A 24,665-nucleotide genomic window follows, 5' to 3' on the forward strand; every position below is an offset into this window, starting at 1 on the left:
AACTGACTAGGCAGCTTTCAGATAGATTATATCCCCTCATGCAGTAGGGTCACCCATATATCATGGGTCTGAATTATACAATATCCCCCAGCTGGTAAACAAGCATTCTGCCCAGTAAGTTGGCAACCTGGTCAATTAGTTATTTGTTAGTATAAAAATTTATATCCTCAACAAAGTAAAGAGTCTATTTGAGATTAATAACTAATACTTTGGTATTTGTTGGAGAAAAACTGGCCCTGAATACTGACGCATTCTGCCTCCCCTCATAACCTTCTCATCTTTGTTTTTTTAAAAATGAGAAAAAAGTGGCTTAAATCTGTGGCGAAGTGTTAAGACGACTTGTTTTACTGCACTGAAAAATGTGACGGGAGGGGGGGGGGGATGAAACGATGCATTTGATATGGAAGTCCTCAAGTCTTTCTGCGTGTACTGCTAAACTGTTAAACGTCATAGAATTCCCTTAAACACTTGAAGCTATTATTAAGACTACATTGAGGCAAAAGATTTGTGTTTATTCACCAGCTAAACATGATCATGAAGTTACAAACTTAAGTATACAAAAAATATAGACGGTAGAAAATGGACCAAGAAAAAGCTTCTAGGAGGTAGAAAAAGACTGTTACGTCGGTGGAAGTGATTTAACACTACCCATGTGGTATCAAGTATTTCTAACCATTCAGACAACCCAAGACTGTGCTTGGTGGTCTCCATGCAGCAGGTCTTCTAAACTGCTGCAGCTACAGCTGCTCTCCTAGGCTCTCAGGTGTGTGTGGAGAGGTCCACCAGTCGGAAGGCCTCCATAAACTCGTTGATATCGATGCTGCCGTCCTTGTTGAAGTCGATGCTCTGAGCCAAGTCTGCGATAGCCTTGTCGCTGATTTCCATCTTAAGATGAGAGCTCAGGAGTTTCCACGTCTGATGAAACTCCTCGAAAGAAATCAATCCTGCAAGAAGAAGCCATAGTTTCTAACTGAACTGTGTGTTACCAGCTAGAGAAGTACCAGAGCATTGAGACATAGTTGGCTGGTGGCTGTTTGACAGTTTCTGCTGATCAGATGATGCGTTAAAGCAGGGGGGGGGGCTCCAGCTCCGGCCCTCGAGGACCGCCATCCTGCAGATTTTCCAGCACACCTGACTTTAATAATGAGTCATTGTGCAAAACATCAGAAGCTGTTGGATCCACTTACTGCAAGTCAGGTGTTAAAAAAAACAAAAACTGCAGGATAGCAGCTCTCGAGGACTGACTCTGGACACCCCTGTGTTGGAGAATCCATCAGTGGTTACTGACCTGAATGATCTGTGTCTATAATGCGGAAGATGGTTTCCAGGTTGGAGTGATTTTTGTACATAGTCTCCAGAATACTCGTATCGGACACCTACCAGGAGATAGCGGTGAGATATTTTTAATACTGAGCAACCAGAAAGTAAGCTGCGAAGGAAGAAATCACCTCTAGTTTGGGCTCAGTGATTGACAGCTCCCTGATCCACTGCTGATAGTTCACCATGCCATGCTGGGTCTTGCTGACAAGCTGAGAGCGCAGGACCCTCCAGGGCAGACCCAGCTTTAGTACACTCTCCGTGGCACTGGCCCAGTGCCTCAGAGAAATCATCCCTGAGAAGGAGTCAGAATATTAAAGAGTTACTGACTTCTCATCTTCAGCATTATGTGTTGATGTGGCAGGACGTGTACCTGTGTTGTTGGGATCATACTCCTGGAAGGCACTGATGAGATCTGACTTGTGCACAAACAGTTGCTCCCTCAGAGCTCTGAGAGCTGACCTCTCTGTCCACCCGACGCTTAACAAATAACAACAGAACATCACCTTTCTTCTGGATAAATCTTGAATTCGTAAAGCAACATGTTAAAGGATGTCAGCACATACAGACGCATTTGAACCAAAACAGTCTGGGGAATCTCTGGGGGTTGTGGGGACTGGAAAGTCTCCTGAAGTATAACATGCCTTTAGTTGTGGGTTGCATCCACAATACAGTAACACAGAGGTGATGTAGCGGTTATTTAGCAGCCAGCAATCATTGGGCGAGAGGCAGGGTACTCCCTGGACAGGTCGCCAGTCCAACACAGGGTCAGCATGGAGAGACAACCACTCACACTCACATTTATTGTTAGGGAGAATTTAGAGTAACCAGTTAACCTAACATGCATGTCACTGGACAGTGGGAGGAAGCCGGAGTACTTGGAGAGAAGCCATGAATACATGGGCAGAACATGCAAACTCCACTCAGAAAGGCCACTGTTCAAACTCCTCCCCCCCAGCTGAGGCTTGAACCAGCAACCTTCCTGCTTTGAGGCCATCGTGCATCCCCTCACACACTCATGTCTGGACCTAACACTTAAGTAACTTTAGGACATTTTAGTCAACTGCCCTACAGATGTATCATATGTAGCTTCCCAGTTTCTTCTCTTAGCTGGGAAGCCAAAGGCAAAAGGAAAAAAGCAACTACGACTGGCTTCAGTTCTTGTGGTGCAGATGCAAAATATAGGTAAGTTCTTCACACATTTATTAAAAATTTAGAAAGATTCTTGCAGTATGAAAGCTCCTTTGAGAATTGTAACATGTTTTGGTACTGATCTGTTTCTCTCTTCAAACTTTAAAACGACTGGTTGGACTTCAGTTTGATCATTGTCTGTGTACTTTCAGAGTGTGTACCTTTGTCTCAGAGTGAGCTCTCTGCATGTCTTGCTGGCCTGGTACTGAATGACATGCGGGACCAGATCAGAGCCCATTCTGATATAGGCTCCTCTATTGCTACCCACCTCGTAGTAGTTAGAGGCGGAGAATATCGTCAGCACCTGCACGTAACAGGAGAAAGATGTTAAACACAAGGAAATATCTAAACTTTGTGGAACCCTCAACTCTTCTTTCCCTCCAGAACCTTTTCAGTATGTCTGCATATATGTACCTACCCTGCGATTATGGCCAAACTCATAGCCATCCTGTTTGCACTCATGGGAGCGGATGAGGAGCTGGAGGTTGTGTCTTCCCAGCACCTCTTCGGTGACGTCCGGTCCCCAGTAGCAGCCTCCTCCTCGCACTTCATTGGGACTGCAGCCATTTTGGAGCATGGGATCGCTCCATAACAAGTCCACAATCTTAATGGATGTACCAGACATTGATGCAAAAGTTTTGGCACCAAAATCAAAGTTGTTTTTTTTTAACAACAAGACTACATGGTCTTCATACATTTAGGTTTATTAAATAATATAAAGAAAATTAGGGTTGTTTCTTGTAAGATTCCCAGGAGGAACAAAGGGAAAGAAATATCACAAAGTTTGACCCTCCAGATAACTTCAACAAATCGGTCATTAGAAAAGCACAGCTGATTAAAGAGTGAGGAAATCTTCTGAAACAAGTGCTGGCAGGAAAAACAAAGCTACAAGAGAAGCTGATTATTAAACTGAAGAGAGCAGCAACTCCTGCACATATCTGACGTCCACTGGAACACACATCCATCTTCCTGCATCCTCAACTCGAAATTCACCATCGGTAGATGGGGAAAAACTCTAAATAAGCCAAATCTAAAGAGAGAAAGTGTTGTGGGCGGAAGTTGAGATAAAACTGCAATTTGATTAAAAAGAAAGAATATCAAACAGAATACATGCAAACTATTCAGCAGGGTTGTAAATTGATCTTGATTCAAATTTGAAACTAAACAAAGATGATTACGATAAATTTAATCAAATTTTGGAAACAATCATCACACCGAGGGGTGTAAAGGTGTTTTTTGGCAACTGGTCTCTGATCTTTGGTAGAGTTACGGTCCCACAACATAAAAATCAACTTGGAAATTTTAGAAAGCCTCCCGACCAACCAGGCATGAAAGGCAAGCCAGGAATCATTTCAAAGTAGAAGCATTCTGCAGGAAAAATTGGTGCAAACATGAACTGACACTCTTTGCTGGCTGTCAAGAGTTACTTGCCTATATGAATGTTACCAAGAACTAACTGTGTAAAGTAGCAAAACTTTTGCTGAAAACCTTCCTCCATTTTTGTTGAAGAAGAAAAAGTAATGATCAAAGAGAGCAGAAGTTGAGATTTCTGGATCCCTTACTTGTTTCCATTCACGTCCATCTGTTTCTGTCACTTCTCCAAACTCTGGGTCCGAGTCAGAGTCTGATGTCTTTACTTCTCTGTAGGACTGGTCAAACCCAGCCAGCCTGCGCCTCCTCTTCAGCTCGTCCTCCACTGAGTAGTTCGACTGATTGCTGATGGACAGATTATGAAGCGAGCGACGTGGGAGGTTGTTCCTCTGAACTGAGGTAGAGCTATGATCGGTCAAAGAGCACACTCTTCGTTGCCGGCCTTCTGCGAGTTTACCACCATCTCCATTTCTGCAGTTTTTCTTGTTCCCATCAAGTGCTTGATGGGCCTTCTTTGGTGGCCGTAAGACTGATACATACTGCATACATGAAAACACACACAACAGTTTTAGTTTTTAGTATGGACTACATGCAACATACAGTCATTAAACCAAAGCTGGGGGCTTCTCTTACTCTGTGCCTGTCCAGTCTGGCAACTATATTGAGGTCTGTTGTGTCCGATATCCCTCCATGCACAACCAGCACTTTGCGATTGATCACTGTGGCCACAGGCAGCCAGCTGAAGATCTTTTGGAGAAGCTTTAGGATTTTCTTGCCATGCACCTTTTGGCCCATGTAAAGAGGAATTATTATAAAGAAGGATGCTGATACTGTTGCTCTAAATGCTTGTATTGAATTGACAGACTTACCCTGTATTTCCCCAAGACTTCTTTAGTGAAGCCATACCTGGAAAAACGCAGCAATAAGCTTGGTCAGTAAACCAGCTGATTGGTGGATAGCTTATTCAAAAAGTTCATTTAAAATATAAAAGAAAAAGCTTTTTGTGCATAAAGAAATACTTTTTTTTTTTTAGCTAATTAGTTAAAATAAATTTCTGAAAAGAAAAAAAATAACAAATGGCCTTGATCTTTGTGTCTTTAGGCAACACTACATTAAAACAGACATGATTCTCTCGTGGAAATCACTGCCCAGGCTTATAAAGACATCTGAAAACCATTTTCAGTGAACGCAGCATGCTGATGTATCTGCAAATGTTACTTAATATTCTACCATGCAAGTTCCAAAACACCAATGTTATCTCTTGTGTGTCCTGAGTCAAAGTGGACAACTGTTATCCCATCTGATTTATTCCTTTTAGAAACAATGATCCCTACACCCTCTGAGTGAAAGAAGAGTGGCTGTTTTGCTATCAGCAGACGCCCAAGAAGGACTCAGCTTCCCTACATGGGCTCTCTGGAAAATGACAAGGAAATATGAAGACTTTTTTTTTTTATAAACTTTGAACCTATGTAAACTTTACATAGGTTCATTTCTGTGCAAGCATCCCAGAACTTATTCATGTAGCAGATACATGTTTCGCCCAAAGTGGATTTTTATGAAACAACCTGCTGAATTGATTTTTGACATAAACAATCTGTAGATTACCTTACCTCAGATTAACAATGTGGTCCTCGTGGTTCCCTCTGTTCAGATGCACATCGTTGGGGTAAACGAGGAGGAATCCAAACAGGATCAGCAGAATCTCTAAAGAGTTCTTACCACGATCCACAAAGTCCCCATTGAAGATGTACGGTTTCTCAGACGATGGTAAACCATTCTGCACAGTTTAAATTTAGGGTATTAAATAAAATGGGCATAATCATATACATATTAAATGGCTTTTCTGTTTTTATACCTTATAGAATATCAACAAAAGATCTTCAAGCTGTCCATGGAGGTCTCCTGTGAGCAGCATAAATCATAGTTACTGCAGCATTTGACAAGTGAAGGCTTTCTGAATGTTTCAAAGGTACTAAAATACTCAATAGAAGGCCGAGCAAAATCTTGGAAAAGTCTGTCTCAGCATACCACATATAGTAATCTCTTTGGTTTGGCAGACAGATACATGATTGATGTTAGGAAGAATTCGTAGAAGTTTCCAAGTCTCTCCAAGAATTTGCAGAACATATCGAGTGTGGAGCTGCTACTGGGGGAAAAACATGTGAATAAACTATGTGCTGAAGAAGACACCAAGTGATACACACATTATGCAATATCTGCTTGGATTATTTTTTTCATTATCATCATTTGTGTCCATCATGTGCCAGTGTACCTACATGTTTGTGCTTAAAAGCCTCCACCAGCTTTGACACCCCACAGAATGTCATGGGGAAGGTTAGATGAGGGCCGGTGTAGCTGTCCGGTACTTCAATGCCCTTGTAGCAAAAGTATCTTTCCCACTCTGTTTCCTGGCAGATCTCATTCTCCCGGAAGATGTGAGATATGAGGTTTCCTTTATTAAAACAGAAGAGGGAGTAAAGCCTCTTTATGTCTTTCAGCAGGGAGCGGTCTGAGCACAGAGCAGCTTAGCGACTGCGATCTAATGAAAACCAGTGACTTAAACAGATTGTGTTCGAGAGTTATTGTCTCACTTTCACTGCTGGCTGGGGTGAAGTGGTCCATCAAGAAGCCAAAGAAATTGTAAAGCTGCAGAAATAAAAAGAATAATATTTACTATGCAATGACAAAGATTAATGCAAAGAGTTTATAGACGTGATTCTGGTGCTGATGGGATTGTCATCAGTTTTCAGCTGTATAGAGATGATCCAGTCTTTTAATCAAGTTTTAACTACATTATAGACTCTGTCATAATTTAGCCAATCATGGCTTTAGAATAAAATATATGCATATTTAATATTATCAAAAAAAAAAAAATCTATATAAATGTACCTTTACTTGGGAGATTTTTTTCTGGTGAGTCTGTAGCTTGATCATTTATGTCTGCATTTTCCATGTAGCATTCAGTGTAAGAGGCGGGCGAGTTACAGATCAAATCAACGAGAGGAAAGACTTGATGCTGGAGTTTAATTATTGCATCAGTACCGGTATTAGCTCAGATATTATAAAAAATCTGTTGTATGCTCATCAAAGCTTGTAACCATGGCGTCTATTCAAGTCTCAGCTTGTTTTTGGCTCTGAAGGTTGTTTTCACTCTGGCACTGTGAAGTTATACAAATGATTTGAAATCAATAGGAAGACCCAGGAGCACTGTGGCACTCTCAGTACAAGAGATTTTTATTCAAATCTACATCTTGTTTCAAATAGCAATAATGCCCGAACATGGAGGATAAAATGATTGAATCTAAGTAAAACATATTATTGTAAAAGTTATGCTTTTATGACGCAGGAATCTTGGTTCCCTACATCAATGAAATCATTTTTTGACAGTTTCATCTCCTTGAGACCATGAATGTCTCCAAATTCATGTGATCTCGCCATGTTTACCGATACATTAAATTTTGAAAAATGAATATCACCTTAAAATGCAGCAGTAAAAAGTAAGGGAATTATGATAATTACACTAGATCTAGCTCCCTTTCATTCAGTGGTTGTTAGAGATGGACTATAATTTAATTTTAGCAAAGCAACAAACAAAAAATTTAAAAAAAAAAAAATGCATGTTAAATTTTTCTCAACTTTTTCAACTCACCTTTATTTGATCTTGTTCACCTGCATATTCAATAGACTGAAAGATGTTCCACGTGCACCTGCGTCTCATCTCTAGCCGAGCAACATACTGCCGGTACCAGCGCTGGATCAACAGAGCCGCCCTTATTGCTGAGGATTGGATGCTCAATATCAATTACTAGGTTCAAAGTGAAAAACATATGAACAGCTTCATTTATTTTATTATCATCATATTATTTATTTATTTATTTATTTTTTGTGATTGTGTTTCACCAAGAGGCATCTTTAGTAACATTCTGTGGGGTTATAAACACCTTGACCTGCAACTAATAAAGAAAGTCTCTTCGATCATAACAACGTGTGTTTTAAGAACCAAGACCATTAAATTAGTCAGATACAAACTCTAAGACTCACCTGTGGCAGCTTCAAAGGGTGCATGAAATTCATGTCCACATGTCAAAAGTTAGAAAAGATATTTGTCACAGATCTAAACACAAATTTGAACAAGCTGCAGTGGGATGAAACAGAATTACCTGGGACTGAGATGCTCACTGAAGATGAAAAGAGAGAGAGAGAGAGATGTTGTTTTATTGCAATAAAAAAAAACAAACATGTAGAATAATTTATATTAAAAAATTATTTAACCTCTGTCGCATTTCTTCTGCTGAAACCTTGATTTTCCCATGCCACATCCCATGACCCTTAGCTGTTTTCCCTGTCAGAGACGATACATTCATGACTGCATCTGACAGAGGCAACCTTGTGTTTTGCAACTATTTTGAGAAAAATGCCATAATAACAAAGTAGCTTTTCTGTCTACCATCTCACTACACACCTGATGAATAACGTTTTCAGAGTAGGCCATGAACAGTGTCAGGAAATAAATCAATTCCAACAGATCTTGAAAAAGAAGTATTATTCCTTATTCTTACAGGAATTTTAGAGCGTATTTAGAAAGCTATATGTACAGTAGAAACAAAAATTCGGGATTTCATTTTTATCTAATACATGTGCAAACTGTCACAAAGAAAACTCACCTCCCTTTGTCACCTGTCTGTCATCCCCTCGCTTCACTTCTAGTGTTTTTTCGAAGATGCCTTTTCATTTCTTGTCATACCTCCCCAAACTCATTGTTGCAGCAAGATGAAGAGAAGGCAGAAAAAAATAAAGCATGCATTATCTCTTGGTCATTTCCTCCACACGGAAGCAGGGTTGGTGTCTGCAGTCATGTTAGTCTATGCAGCTACATGCTGCATCAGAAGCGCTTGCCAAAGGCTTGTGCACATCAGAGCCGAGTATCTCTGACAGGCTCCTGTGATCACTTACTCAAAACAAGATGCAATTGGATTAGGATTAAATCTTACTACAGCTGGCATCTACGCTGAATAAACAGATGAAGGCTCAATTAAAGGGCAGCGAGTGTTTTGGAAAGCAGGTTGTGTTCAATGGTCTCAGCTCAAGACTGTATGTGATCATTGTGACTCATATAAAAACTACTAGCAGTTGGGCCAACACAATAAATAAACCAATGGCCTGTGTGGACTCATATTCTCAATTAATAAAGATATTTGCGATATTATAATGTGCTGAGTAGCAAAAGTGGTGGAATTCATCACAATTTAGCAGCAGGGAGAAACTGAATGTGGAAACTGAGAAATTTAGATTTTATTTGCTCATTTGGAATTAAACCAATATTCATATATTGATGATCAAATTTCCTCAAAATGCTGTCAAGCTATTTGAAATGCATTGAAAAATTTCCCACGGTTGAATTCTTACTTGTTTCCATGTTAAGTTTCACAAACATACAGCTACATTTTTGACAGTTATGAACTGATAAAAAAAAAAGTAGCCATCAGCAGCTTATTAAACTCCCTTCATCACACATGTGTTGAAATACATTTCAGGAATGTACTCTAGGATATCTGCACTGATGTTTATCATTCATTTGTGTATAAAGACTCTCTGTGATCCCAGCCAGCAGCAGCTGGAAGTGGTGTGACTCCCCTCACTGCTTCAACAAGAAAGTGGTGGGAGATGTCTGGTACTCAAGGACTCAAATGGCCCAAAGTTGCACTATGTGCACCTGTCTACACCCACATACAGATATACTATCTGTATGTGGATGGGTTTTACTTGTGTTGTGGGCTCCTCAATGAATGAAGACAGTCACTTCAGTCTCCCATTCAATAAAAATGTTTTTTAAAAAAATGTTAGAAAATGAAAATAAGTTTGGGTAAAGAATAGGTACGCAGTAGTTAAAGTAATAATCAGGTTAAGTTTTATAGGAGAGGAAAGGATGTTAGCATAAAATCAGTACATGGTAGTTTGTATGGTATTTAATGAACATGAAGAATTATTTAAACTTATCTCAATTAGAAAGAAAGAAATGGGTATTGCAACAGAAGAAACAGCAGAAAAGGAGAAGTTTGGCTCGTCAAAACAAAAGATTTAGAAAGCAGGGAATCTGGCTTTCAGAAACTTATTCTTATTCAAACTGCAATTTAATTATATTTTCTTGGGAAGAGGGAAGGAAGGAGGGAGGGGTGTGTGCAATTTTTTTTTTATTGTAAAGTAAATTAGAGTTGTGTGATAGAGTTGGTGTGTTACAATGTATTGTAGAGATGTGGCTGGGCTATTAAAGTTTGTACTTCTGCCTACTGCTTTTCAGGCATGTAATGTGACAATGTAAACTTTGTAAATGAAAGAACATGATAGAAATAAACTTTAAAATTGGAAAATCTGTTTTACTGTTTTGTCTAATGCACTATGTTTGGGAGGAGCTTTTTTCATGACTTGGTCTAAAATCCAGTAAAGAATTGGAATTGCCTCATTCATTAGTTCGTTCGTTCATTTTCAACATTTTTTTAAAATTCATTTTTCATTTTATTTATTCATTTTCTTAACAGCATTCTCCAATCAAGGGTCACTGGGGAATCGTCTCTTTGTTTTAATTTGATAATTATCAATCCAAAAAAAAAATCTAAAGAAAAAAATGGCTTGTTTCTATTTTTTCTTCTCTCCATTCCCATTTTTCTCCTAATGAGCCCTAAGTTAACAGACTTTTGGTCTCCAGAGAAGGGTATTTGGAGCAATCTTTTGAATAGCTGTAAAAAGAAAACTATATATTTCATTGTATAGTTTGAAGATGATGGTAATATACTGACTGGTCACCTCGTTTGTTGCTTTTTTGGATGTGTCACAAAGAAATGACAGGCATACAGGAGTTATTTTAGTGTGACTAAATGATAAAGTTTAAGTCACATAAAAATTCATTTATTCATTCTCTAAACCACTTAATCCGATCGAGGGTTGCGGGGGAGCTGGAGCCTATCCTAGCAGCCGTCAGGCGAGAGGTGAGGTACACCATGGACAGCTTGCCACTCCATTGCAGGGCCAGATACAAATTAGTTTCTGAAATATTGTTGCATCATTAATATCGATGATAATAGTCACAAAACAAAAAACTTAATTGATGACAGAATCAAAGCTGCCAGGTAGGTCAGAGAGAGGAGATGATGCTAAGGCAGGAGGAAAGGCAGGGTCAGTACAGCTGGGCTCTACTACCGAGTTTTGACTAGGGTTACATACAACTGAAACATACCTGACATCTAGTCATAATATGGCATACTGAAATATTTACATGCCCTTCACATAATTGTAAAGACTTAGAAAACAATATGGTTTAGTTAAGATCCATGTTAAAACATGCCCCATAATATTTAAACTTGAATAACCAATTCTGTGCAATTGCAATATGTCAAAATGGTGGAGGCCTGACAGGTTAGCTTGCCAAAAAGCATCTGGTGGCCAAGCCTTAGCACCTGGGGCTCAGTTGGGCGAAGCCTGAAGAAGCAAGGGTCCCACCTCTACATGGGCTTAAAAATTATGGAAAGGAAATGTATGGTCTGGTGGTGTTGGAAGGCAGGCACCTTGCCAGTCTGATTCTTAGCTACAGAAACTGGCTAATAGTGTGGAATGTCACCTCTCTGGTGGGGAAGGATCCTGAAGTGGTTGAAAGTTTGAGAGGTTACAGAAAGATATAGTTGGACTCACCTTGAAGCACATCTTGGGCTCTAGAGACAGTCTCCTTTCATGGGGTTGGACCTTCTTCTAATTGAGACTTGCCAAGCCGTTGTGTGAATACTCAATGCCCCCGACTCACTATCTGCACAGTTTACCTCAGCAGACAAGAGGGTAACCTCCTTTTGTGTTGGGTTGGGGGGAGCATGCCCCAACTGTGGTTTATTCCAATACACCACAACGCGCTGGTCCCCCATTTGGCAGCTCAGGAAAGAAAGCAGTATACTGTCAGCACTATGTTCAATAGGAATGGGACAATGCTGACCTTTACTCTGGATGTTAGGTATCGATTGAAAGAATACTCTGAAGACCTCCTAAATCCTAACAACATGCCTTTCAGTGAGGAAATAAGAGTCTGGAGACACAGAGGTGGACTGTCCTATCTGGCTGAGATTGCCAAGGTGATAAAGAAGCTGCTCGGTGACAGGGCCCAGAGCAGGGCTGGGTAACTCCTGTCCTTGAGGGCCACCATCCTGCAGGTGTTGGGAGGAGGATGGATGGATGGTCACATGTTAGCTTTAACATAAATGTTTCTATTTCTAAAGTTTTCTTTGTTTAGATTTTCTATCCACTCTAAATGACATGAAACTGCAAATAATAATTTATCATTCAACAAAGTGCAAAAGAAAAACACTTATTCTCCAGGAATCTCTGAGGGATTATGCCCCTACCCATGTCAAAATCAAACCTACACCCTTGCTTACACATGTTACATTATGAAAGCTGCTTGCCAGAGGAGAGAGGCTGAGACCTGCCTCTGATGAAAGCAAAGGAGACTTGGGACTGAGATCCTCACTGCATTGTTGAGACTTGTGGATCATCTTCTAAAAGTCTCTCACATATTTTTCTAATGATAGCTTTAAAACAAAAGATTCTTATGAAAGTTATGAATGAGCAATAGGTAAAGTTTTTGGTGCTTTAGGTAAGTAGCAATGTGTCACCGGTCGCGATCTATAAAAAAAAAATGCAAGAAAGGAACATACTTAAATGTAACATTAGATATCTTGCCACAAAGCTGGGGAGAATCTGATTTTATAATCCTAAAGTGAATGTATTTAGGTGTTTACCACATCTGTTAGCCAAGGCAGGAATATTAAAACAGAATAAAGTGCTACGTGTTAGTGTGCACTACAAATAGGTTTTATATGTATAGTCCTGTAATGTGTGTATCTTAGATATAGATTTGTATCTAAGATTTAGGAAGTGGAGTCATAATCACAGTCTTCACCTTGAATTTGCCTTGTGAATTTAATTGCAGAAAAGCAGCACTGCAAGGCCTGTATCAGCTTGTACCAAGCATTCCTCTGAAATTGTGGTTGAATTATGGTTTGATACCTAATTTAGAAAAAAGAAATCGTTCCCATTTTGAGCCTCATGAGAAAGTTTTGCTGGGAGTCAATTCAGGCCTGAGGACGGAACAACACGAAGCTAGCATTCCATGCAAACCTCAAACTCCTGTTGGCTCACACAACTCTGAAGTCTGCCAACCTTTTTTCTGTTTTGTTTGTTTGCTTGTTTTTGGTAATCCTGAGTTTTCAGATAGTAACATAACCTGCACCAATCTTCTGCTTTTTGTTACATTTCTTCTCCCAAGATCCTGTCCTTGAAAAACCAAAGAGGGGAGTCATATTGTTCTTGTATGCAGAAGGAATTTTTGTCTTTTATGCCAAGCCAAATATTGTCGAAATAATCAAAGTTGATTTTTACTGAAATACAGAAATGAATGGACAGCTTGTGCTCCGTAGCTTGTTGATGTAACAATAAGACCTGCGCAATACGCCCTCTGCATGTCTCTTGTTTGTCTCATTTAAAATATAATTTACAATCTTTTATAGGCTGGTGCGTAGTAGAGATGAATAATTACAGCTAAACTTGCACATTCCTGTTCTTGTGTAGTGGCATGTCACTAAATACAATAAATAAAATGTAAACTTAACACTTTACAAAACCAGTTTACAAAACAACAATGCCTCAAAAATAAGGCAACAAATAAAAACAAATTCACTATTAAAACAAGGTTTATTTTGATTTGCTTCAATATTAAGGCTGAAATTAAAAAAAGATGGGAGAATTGGGGGTTTTTCTGATTCATTTTGAAGCTAACACTAATTTGTTATCATATTCTTCATGTTTTTGATGAATTGCTTTTTCCCCTTTCTCTTTATTCTATTCTGTCTGAATTTATGGGTTTTTGACGTCTTGGTTGTGTTTCACAGTGAAGGACAGTTTGCTAAACAATCTCCATTTATGACATCTTTGGCAATCAGTTTAATTTTGCAGTTATTGTGATGCTGCTCTGCACAACTCTTAGAGGTGCTTCTGTGATGCAACGGACAAACATCTCAAACCACTTCAGTGAATATCCATTTTAGAGATCTCAGTGATAAAATGAACATTGTCAATAATTCCAAAAATTGAAGTTTTTTTTTCATTTTTTAGAAACTGAACATTTAGGAATCTGTCCTGTTGTGTTTATACATAAATATTTTAACATTTATGACTGCACTTTGATTTAGTCTTCCTCACATCTATCACTCCTCAGTGTTTGCCTTGAGTCTTCGGCTCTCTGTCTGACTCTGCTGGACCACCCTCCTTGTGTTTTTTCACACAGGACAGGGGACAAGACAGCAATGTTAAGTATCTCAAGGCCACGTTGTGGTACAAGAAGATAAAAACTCAGGTTCCCAGGCCCAAGCTAACAGCACCTACTTGCAGCATCCTCGTCTCGCCTCTCGTGTCTCCTCCTCCGAGAAGTACAGGACCAACTGCTGCCTTTGTTTGCTGCCCGACTGATTCAAGCTTATTTCCTCTGTAGACTGACAACACCACTCATCCACCATGTCCTTCACGCTCCTTGCCATGATGATGCTTCTTGGCTCTTCAATGGTGGTTGCATTTGTCTTGCATCCATCCAGAGAAGAGCCTGTGGCCTCTGCTCATGCTGCTGGTCCTCGTCACAGGTCAGTTGCCACATGTTTCATGTAAAAAAAAAAAAAACAAACCTTGATTGTTACACCTCCATGCGACTGTATAATATTTTGTTGGTAGAGCACAAAGCGTGTTTTCAAACATCCTTTTGAATATTGTTCATATACAACAAAAAGCAGAGTTGTTTAAGTATGACAGAATGAGATCTGTACTAAAGCTTGTGTAGTGAAGCCATGGAGTTTTCTAGGAACAATGTGCAGAGATGTAGCATTCTGTTATGTCAAAGTGAGAACAGTGGAACAAATCTCTCCCTCTCATGAGACGTCCCTGACTTCTCAACTAAATATTTGTTATGTGTGTAAATCCATTATTTCCAGGTCTGATGTTTTTAAATCGTGTTTTTTTTATTCAAACATCACTTCAATATGATATTATATGTGGTCTTCAGGTGCTTTGATGGGTCATTGCAGTCCATCAGGAAGAGTCTCCTTGGTGCTCTCAACATGCAGACTGAGCCACAGCTTCCTGCTGGTTTCCTGGAAAGTATCCAAGAGCAGTGGCAGAGAACCTTTAGCATTTCCCAAAGCGCCCAAGCTTCCAAAAGTAAGTGGAATGAAAACTATGTGGATACATCAGCAGATCTAGCACTCATCCAGTGAGAAGTTATTAGTGACAGCTAACTGCACACAAAGTTTACAATGTCCCTCTCGCTCCAGCTGCCTCTGGCTACTCTGTGTCACCTGACAATGGAAACAGTACAAGCTTGAGGTGCTGCTCTGTGGCTTCAGAGATCTCCATGAAAGGTATGTAACAATGTGTCATTATTTGTGTTTCTCATACATATACATATACATATACATATACATATACATATACATATACATATACATATGTATGTAAATCTAATATAAATCTCAGTGTATTTTTCTTTTTCCCAGAACTGGGCTGGGATAACTGGGTGATTTATCCTTTGAGCCTGACTGTTGTTCAGTGTGCATTGTGCAATTCTGCGGATAACATTGTGCAATGTCCATCATCAACCTCCAGTGACCTGAATACCAACTTACAGGTACGATTCTTGAAGACATTTTAACTGTGGAATATGCTCTTTTGTAATTTACATCTCAAATCTGCTTTTGCAAAGACACCTATTTGACATGAAAAGTTGAACCATTTCACCATGTGTGTATGTCTGATTCAGTAATAATTATTTCAACTATGGTTTTGGAGAAATACATTGGGTTAAATGTTACGATATTGCCCTCCTTTTCCGTGCCAGAGTTTCAGTGTCTTGGAGCTACAAAGGCCCCTGAGCATTGTTTGCCTTGATGTATTTCACAGATAAGAACAATATCTTTTTCATTTTGCCAATAAAAACATACTTTTGCACACACTGGCAGAGGCATTCCACAAAGTCAGTCAACCTGAATGCTTGTGCAACAGGGTGTGTTATGAAAATATACTCTAGCAAGGATTTCGTTTTGCTGTTTTTTTCTATTGCCATTGATATAAATGTCTAAAATACAACTTTCCTTTTGGATTTTGATCTTTTTCCTGCCGTATGAGTATCAACGGACTCCTTGTCTTTTATTTATTCAGGACCAATCACCATGTTGTCGCCCCATCTCACAGGAAACCATGCCTATCGTCTACATGGATGAGACCAGTTCCATTGTAATTTCCAACATGCAGCTGCCCCGCAGCTGCGGCTGTGGACCTGGCAACGCCCAGCAGCCCAACAAAGAGTAGGCTGAGATTTGTCCAGCAGTTCAGTGTGTGACAAGAGACACCTGGTATAGCCAAACTATAATTATGCACAGGCCTATCTTCTGAGAAAAACACTTGCACTGTTGATTGTTTCTCTATCTTACATTGATGCTCAATGTCTGCAGCACCGATCGTGGGAACCAAAGCCAAGTCTTGGTTTTGCATTCCTCCTGCACCTTTGTACCAATAACAGATTTCTTAAGCCTGCCAGTCATGAAACATAAATACGCTCCTTTTGATGTCCAGATCTACAACAACAGTAACCAACAAACCAGCTTGGCTCAGTAAAGGCTGTATTATTTATAGGTAAATCAAATTCTCTGGCACCAACTTGTTGAAATAACTCGTAGGTAATAAATGCTCTCGGTCTCTCTTTAAATAAGTCTTATGAGGACAGTTCACTATTTATAGCTTGTAACTGTTACTGAGTGTTCCCTTCAAAAATGTGAGTCCGCCTTGTGCCAAATGCTCTCACTAGCCAGTTGTCTCTTCTCTGATGTGTGAAACTTTCATGTCCGCTTATGGGAAAGATTTCAGTTTCATCTCAGAGGCCAAACTGGGTTCAGCCAAATGATGATGTGAACTATTTAAAAGACTTGCTGTTTTGATGCTTGAACACTTCATTTACTCAATTTCAATGTGAGAAACATCCCAAATTTAGTCAGTAAGAGCAAAACCCCTGCGAAGTTTAAAATTAACAACTTGAGACTCTGGATAAGGAACATGAAAGAATTTGGAAATAAAGATAAAAGATATAAAGGTTTGAATATTATTTCATGTGTAAAAATGAGAACATAATTTAATCTACAGGCTACAGTACTCCCAGAGAAAGTAGACATTCTCATTTGTACAACATCAAAGACATAGATTTGTGCCTAAATAATATGAAATTCTAATTTTCAATTTAATATATTTAATTCTTCACAAATAAGCACAAGGACTATGACATTCAGTGTTGTCTTACTTTTATTGGTAAGCTCATTCAGTGTGGCAATCTTAACAATTGGACTCAATTGCATTTCAGAGCAGTTTGGCTCCAGATTATAGCTAGATAAATAGTCTATACATTAAAACTGGTCATATTTTTTCTTGGACATGACACACAGCTCTGCATGGACGTCCATTGGCAACGCCCTTTTTTCAGCTTAGACCTGATTGAAAATAAAAGCACAATGCTGCCTTTACCTGGATGCATGCAGCACATTTGAATTGTGTTTTTGTGATAAGAGACATATTTTACCACTAAATAAAACACCAATTTTGTAAAGATTTGATTTAAAGTCTAATTCGACACAAACAGATATATTTTATTTTAAGTTTTCTTTTCATAATTTTTCTTTATTTGAAAGATTTTGATTCTGTTTGATGTTACTCATGTTAGTCTCAGCTTTTTTTTTTTTCTTAATTCTGTGTATTAATAAAACAATTAGCTTTGATTATCAAATATAGTTATGCTATTGTAGACATTTGCATCAATTAGTTGATATTTGTATATTTTTAATAAAATAATTACTATTGAAATGTGACAGTTTTAAGTTTTTTTTTTGTTATATACTCTCACTTTAGAAAGTTACCTCACAGTTTGTTTGTGTTTTTTTTTTAATTTGGGTTTTTTGTGTGTTTGTAGCTCCTAGTTTAATCAATATCAGATGAACTGCTTGTTACACAGCTTTGTACTCTTAACTATTTGTGCAAGTCATTTACTGATTTATTGCAGTCACTATTTAATAAAATGGTTGAAATCAATTAAAATCTTGTTGTCAGTTGTTATTTCTGAGAAATTATTTTTTAGATCACCATAACATGCTCCTGTAGGAGAGATAGATTTGATAAATTGTTCCTTATGCTGGTCTTTCCTGCTTGCCAGACAGGCAATAACTCGTGATGTTAAGCCCGGAGGGAGGGAAACAGGAGATGAAGAAATGTTGGCACTCTGCTTCAGAAAACCAGGTGCTGCTGAGCGATATGCTGGACACTTCTGCATGGCTTTCAATATTTTTACTTGGTGCCTATGAATTCTGATCAGATTCTATATTGGAACTAATGACTTTCCAAGATCTGTGACGATCTGGTCCCATAGCTGATTTTGACCAGCAGGATGCCCACATATTTCAGTGTATGGATGTCTTTCGGGTTACTGTCCCAACTTTTTTTGGCTGCAGGGACAGTTGACTGCTCAGAGAGAGAAGCATTGCTGAAGCCGAAGCCCAGCAATATGAAGCAACCTACAGAGTGTTTAGTGGACTGCAGTTTGATGACATACAGAAAAAAAATGCAGCTTCAGGACAATCATAATATACGGATTAGAGATTGCAGCGAAGGTAAGAAATATCAAAGTGTCTATGTTTGAACTTTTCCAGAGTTGCCCACCAAACCAAATCTTAATCTGAGCTTTAAAACAACACCAAAGCTAAAAGTGGTTGCTGTAAATCCATCACTGCCTGACTGCTACAGACCTGCTTTATTTTCTGTGGAGATGGTAATACTTGAAGCTGACACAGCAAAATTTCAATGTTACAATGACTATTTTATTGTGTAACTTTAGCTCAAAATACTAGAAAAAAGGATATTGGTTTACAAATAACAATATTCAGTATTATTTTCATAATTATTCTTTTGTAATTGATAAACGTAATAACTGCAGCAACAAACTTCCTATTGTGTTTATATATATATATATATATATATATATATATATATATATATATATATATATATATATATATATATATATATATATATATATGTATACACAGAAGGTGATGCTGTAAATCTACCCACATTCAAAACTATGTAACGGTCCTTGGTTGGTTTATTTTCACAGGAGACCATGGGGAATTCTGTTGGCCAACAGCGCTCCAATGCATCACCGGAGAGAGCTTTTTGCATGCCTATGTGGTATTGCCAGTGGATGTATCTGCAGTGGGACATAAGCAGGTGGACGTCATCACCACAGTCTCAACTGTCACTACCCTGGACATTGACAGCAGCCCATCCACAATTGCAGACAACTGTGGCCTTCGTTACGAAGTTACATCCCATTTCAACACAGCAAACACGGACACATTCTGCGTGCAATTGGTGACACAGGAAGGTGACATGGCTGGCAATGTTCTCAAGTGTCCTCCCATTCTGGTCACTCTCTGGCAGAGAAATCCAAATCAGTCCAACCAACAGGGTGGTGGATAAAGCCTGAGTTTAAGATTATGCAGATTTTCTACTTGAGTTGCTCTAATGCCATGTAAATTGACTACTGTAAACAAGAAAACAAGTACCAATAACAGAAAAATTACATTTAGGATTCTTATATCTTACCATATACACAGCTTTACTTGTATCCATGTACTTGTATTTATGTGCAAACAGCAGCTTTTATCCACAGATTACTGAGGTGGAGCTAATTTCAGTGCTCAATCAAATCAATAGCAATCCGTGATGATTTATATCACTGTTTTTTTGCAAATAGCTCTGGGATTACTGCCACCAGACATGGAAACATCCTGCTGTGATTCGTCCTGCAATAATTATAGGGTTAAACATAATTTGCGCAGCAAAAACTGTTACAACAGGCTTCTTCTGTCAAAACAATTGTGCAAATCCTAGCGTTAAAATATATATATAACAATATATGTATGTATATATATATATATATATATATATATACACAGATATATATATATATATATATATATATATATATATATATATATATATATATATATATATATATATATATATATATATATATATATATATATATACACACAGATATATAGATATAGATATACAGCCAAGAACTACAAACAAACCATGTGAGGATAGTGATGAGCTGTGTCAGAATAGAAGTAACGTTGTACTCTTGCACAACTCTATGACCTAATTATAAAGGCAGTATGTGCAATAATCATTGTAAATAAAGTTTGTAAAGCAAGAAGTTACACTAAATATGTGATACTTTACATTTTATTGAAACCCTAATTATCTCCTAGTAGCCTTTTCTGATTTATACAACATTTTAGTATAGTAAAAAATATATGTGTCATTTGACTGTAAATTGACTTTATGTGATGTGATTAGATTCTCTCTCTTTTTTTGTTTTGTTTTCAGGTTCTGTGATATTACTGATATTTTACTATAGATCAGAATGGGTGTATAAATCACACTTTGCCAACCACATAGATATCTTGCTAGATATTTGCTGTTCAATGCTAAAACATTTAATGGCAACAGAAAAAATTAAAAAGTTTCTCTATTTAATGAAAAATTTCATGTTAGTATTGTACTATATTGCTGGCTCCAGGTGGTTATGGTTAAAAAGAAACAATATTTGCTTCAGAGTTTTACTTTTATAGGAAGGATTTATCATGGTTTGCTGCAAGAACAGAAAAGGCATTTCTTTTTAAATCATGTGCACTAGTCAAATATAACTAATACCCAGTAAACCTTATAAAACCTTAAATCCTTTCTGGAGATATACCACTAAATATGACTACTTACAACTGTATATGCAGAATGCCAATTCACTATGTCTTTGGATTTTATGTTCAATTTGTGCACTGCAAAGTTTCCAACATCAATAAAATCAATGCACCAATGCAGTAAAATATGTTATATACTGCAACATAAGAAACAATAGATTGCCACCTACTGGATGTCATAGGTACAGCAGTTGTTTTACCAGCCAACCACTAGAGGACAGGCTTGTATAGAATAGAGTTGTTTCAACGTGTTTGTGTTTGTGTTTGCTGTGATGTAAAATGAGTTTCCAGCTGGTGAACCATTGTGTGATATTAAAATGATAATAAAACTCTGGATGGATAAAACTTCTTTGTACAATGTATCCACGATGTGTTTGCTTCTTTGACTGAGTCTGAATCCTGGAAAATGTTCTTTTAATATATGTTCATTGTCAGACATTTTCAAGAAGGCCTCCCTTTCCCCTTATACTCTGCATTAGTTTTTAAGAATAGAGTTAAACTTTAAATTAGCAGAATGTCTTTAAAATCATTATTATTTATCAAAGGCAGTTGTTGATGTCATGATGATAAATTCCTTTGTGATTACAGGTTTTTTTTTCTGAGGGGAGAGGGATGTTTTAGTTCTCGTGTGAGTTTGGGAAGGAAAAGTAATGTCAGCTAATGCTGCAGATGAGTTCAAATATCTGTGTACAAAAATGAGAAATCTTATAATTCTAGGGATGTACAATATCTTGTTACCTGGTCTGGAACATTAAATTAAGTTAAGACAAACTCTTATGCACTTTTCAAGGGGCCATAAATGTCATTAATAACTGAAGGTAAAAATATTTTAGATTAAGCTCACATATTTCTAACACTCCTAATGGACCGTGTAAATAAAGATTGTGATTATTACAAAGTTAAGAAAAAGTTTAAACACTCATTTGTTTTATACCTAGATTTAAAAGCAGTTTTTTATGGTTTCTCATTCTTTCTTGGGTTACATTTAGTGATTATAATGAAATCAAAAGCTAACAAAAAATGCCCTATATTCTAAATCAAATACAATTAGATTCATTTTTGTCTCATGAAAATTAGACTAAAGAACATGTTTAGTTGAACTTTCATATAAACTATTAGACCTTTCTTGGCCTGGGATCAGGCTTATATACAGTAAGGCAAATAATATTTGAACACCCTGGGATTTTGGAACTTCTCCCACTTTGAAATCATGGAGGAGACTGAAATTTTCATCATAGGTGCATGTCCACTGTAAGAGACATAATCTAAAAAAAATCTGGAAATTACATTGTATGATTTTTTAAAAAATAATTTATTTGAATGTTACTGCCGCAAATAAGTATTTGAACACCTGTCTATCAGCTAGAATTCTGACCCTAAAACACTTGTTAGTCCGCCTTTAAAAAGTCCACCTCCAATCCATTTATAATCCTAAATCAGAAGCACCTGTTTGAGATCATTACCTGCATAAAGACACCTGTCCACCCCATACAATCTGTAAGACTCCAACTACCAACATGGCCAAGACCAAAGAGCTGTCTAAAGACACCAGAGACAAAATTGTAGACCTCCACAAGGCTGGAAAGGGCTATGGGGCAATTGTCAAGCAGCTTGGTGAAAAAAAAGATCTACTATTGGAACAATTATTAGAAAATGGAAGAAGCTAAACATGACTGTCAATCTCCCTCGGACTGGGGCTCCATGCAAGAGCTCACCTCGTGGGGTCTCAATGATCCTAAGAAAGATAAGGAATCCGCCCAGAACTACATGGGAGGAACTGGTCAATGACCTAAAAAGAGCTGGGACCAACGTTTCCAAGGTTACTGTTGGTGATACACTAAGACGGTTTAAAATCATGCATGGCAGATGATGGAAGAAAAATGAGTAACATCCCAAGAACACCATCCCTACTGTGAAGCATGGGGGTGGTAGCATCATGCTTTGGGGGTGTTTTCTCCACGTGGGACAGGATGACTGCACAGTATTAAGGAGAGGTTTACTGGGGCCATGTATTGCAAGATTTTGGGGAACAACCTCCTTCCCTCAGAGCATTGAAGATGAGTCATGGCTGGGTCTTTCAACATGACAATGTCCCGAAGCACACAGCCAGGATAACCAAGGAGTGGCTCCATTAGAAGCATATCAAGGTTCTGAAGTGGCTTAGCCAGTTTTCAGACCTGAACCCAATAGAAAATCTTTGGAGGGAGCTCAAACTCCATGTTTTCCAGCAACAGCCCAGAAACCTGACTGATCTAGAGAAGATCTGTGTGGAAGAGTGGGCCAAAATCCCTCCTGCAGTGTGTGCAAACCCGGTGAAAAACTACAAAAAACATTTGACCTCTGTAATTGCAAACAAAGGCTACTGTACCAAATATTAACATTGTTCTCAGGTGTTCACTTATTTGCAGTGGTAATGTACAAATAAATTATTTTAAAAGTACAATACGATTTCCAGATTATCTTTTTTAAGATTATATCTCTGAGTGGACATGAACCTAAGATTAAAATATCAGACCTCTCCATTATTTCTAAATCACAGGGTGTTCAAATACTAATTTAACTCACTGGATGTGTGCACACTGATTCACATTTTCTGAACTGAAACTTGGAGCATGACACAAGTTCCCTTGTGTTGTCCTCATGGAAAAGGCTGAATGTCTTTTGTTTGTTTTAACCCCACCCCCTGCCTTTAGCTGAGTGGTGCATCTTACTATGGCAGTGCATCCTTTGTCATCATCAATACAAACTTCAAAGGAGTTCCTTGACCTGCATTAATAAAAACTTATGTCTTTATTCAAATAGTAAAATGAGCAGCAGGTAGGATTAAATGATATTGCCATTTAGACTTTAGCTTTCATCACTGAAGCTAATGATATTTAAGGTCAAAGATATTTTTTCTGAAACGTTTGAAATCGTTAAGTAAGTTTTTATCTAGGGTTATAAATACTGATCTGCTACGACAATGAATGAATGTTTCCATTTAACTTCACCGAGGCTCCGACTTCAACCATAAACATAAACACAGGTGACTGTACCAAGTCAGTCATGCGGGGGTAATGGTGCAAAGTTGGACAAACTTTAACAAAGAGGTAAATAAAGTAATTTATATAACTCCAAATAGACCCACATAGCATATTTAGTTTGTGTTTACATTTAGAAAGGCAATACAAAAGCTTTAGAAATCATTTTTCGACAAATGAGGGTGTATAAAACAGAGCTGGTCCCCGGATGGCGAAGAAGGGTAGAACAATCCAGTAGGCAGTCTGACTGGACTGAACCCAAACACGCTCAGTGAGTAGACAACTATTAAACAACGGCGGCCTGACAATCATCAGAAAGAATTAAACAAACTTTACTGGTAAAAAATGTGACCAAACGAGAAGACCACCTCGGCGAGGACTGTACGAAACGCATGACAACCAACTTTGGTTGTCGCGAGAGACGCAGCACACCATGGCATCTCAGCCGAGGTAGGCAGACCCATCCGCGGCTAGCTGCTAGCAGCTAGCTCCACAGCCTCACAGTTGGACTAAGTTTAAGTCAGTTAACTGGATACATTTTGCCAGCGCTATGGACACGTCTCGAAGCAGTGATTTAGTTTTAAACTTGTTGCAAGTATCGTTTGCAAACTACGTGGCCATTTTCTGTGGTTTAATATCCCCATGAAGTAAAGGCGTGCGATGTTTCAGGTTAATGGGCAGTTCGAGGAAGAGCTGGAATCAGCTGGAAACGGCATACTGGTGTGATTTTTACCAGCTGGTCAGCTGAGCCGGGCTCTTTATTGTAAAGCTTTTCATTTTTAAACAAGACAGAAAGAGAGATTTGTTATAATAGTTTAAAAAACAACAACAAAAAACTACTAAAAATTTTTCCAACCTAATTCGTCGTGTTTGGCAAGCTTAA

The 24,665-nt window shown here is 38.2% G+C and overlaps 3 protein-coding genes and 1 long non-coding RNA gene across 4 annotated transcripts in view; 3 read left to right on the top strand and 1 right to left on the bottom strand.

The window, feature by feature from the left end:
- Positions 1-576: 576 nt before the first annotated feature.
- ppef2b (protein phosphatase with EF-hand domain 2b) lies at positions 577-8,617 on the bottom strand. The gene is made up of 18 exons (XM_079257140.1): positions 8,544-8,617; positions 8,152-8,221; positions 8,040-8,057; positions 7,529-7,656; positions 6,471-6,525; positions 6,156-6,331; positions 5,908-6,022; positions 5,735-5,781; positions 5,490-5,656; positions 4,749-4,785; positions 4,513-4,662; positions 4,071-4,418; positions 2,927-3,112; positions 2,670-2,812; positions 1,691-1,797; positions 1,449-1,612; positions 1,289-1,376; positions 577-944 (listed from the first exon to the last, which is right to left on the bottom strand). The coding sequence occupies exons 2-18, from the start codon at positions 8,201-8,203 to the stop codon at positions 760-762; spliced, it is 2,166 nt and encodes a 721-aa protein (XP_079113266.1). The 5' UTR covers positions 8,204-8,221; positions 8,544-8,617; the 3' UTR covers positions 577-759.
- A 5,810-nt stretch (positions 8,618-14,427) lies between these two features.
- gsdf (gonadal somatic cell derived factor) lies at positions 14,428-16,266 on the top strand (the record flags this gene model as incomplete). The annotated part of the gene is made up of 5 exons (XM_079257033.1): positions 14,428-14,549; positions 14,966-15,120; positions 15,234-15,320; positions 15,456-15,586; positions 16,117-16,266. 5 exons carry the CDS (start codon positions 14,428-14,430, stop codon positions 16,264-16,266), a joined length of 645 nt encoding a protein of 214 aa, XP_079113159.1.
- Positions 16,267-18,209: 1,943 nt separating this feature from the next.
- Positions 18,210-21,124, top strand: LOC306767947. The gene is made up of 2 exons (XR_013771648.1): positions 18,210-18,605; positions 19,109-21,124. It is a non-coding gene; the product is annotated as an uncharacterized lncRNA (long non-coding RNA).
- A 2,930-nt stretch (positions 21,125-24,054) lies between these two features.
- aff1 (AF4/FMR2 family, member 1) overlaps positions 24,055-24,665 on the top strand; it is a 20,060-nt gene continuing 19,449 nt past the window's right edge. The window contains 2 exon segments of the mRNA XM_079257141.1: positions 24,055-24,207; positions 24,210-24,232. Coding sequence (XP_079113267.1) covers positions 24,175-24,207; positions 24,210-24,232 — 56 coding nt within the window. The 5' untranslated portion in view covers positions 24,055-24,174.

Source organism: Telmatherina bonti, assembly GCF_933228915.1.
Source record: "Telmatherina bonti genome assembly, chromosome: 17".
Classification (NCBI taxonomy): domain Eukaryota; kingdom Metazoa; phylum Chordata; class Actinopteri; order Atheriniformes; family Telmatherinidae; genus Telmatherina; species Telmatherina bonti.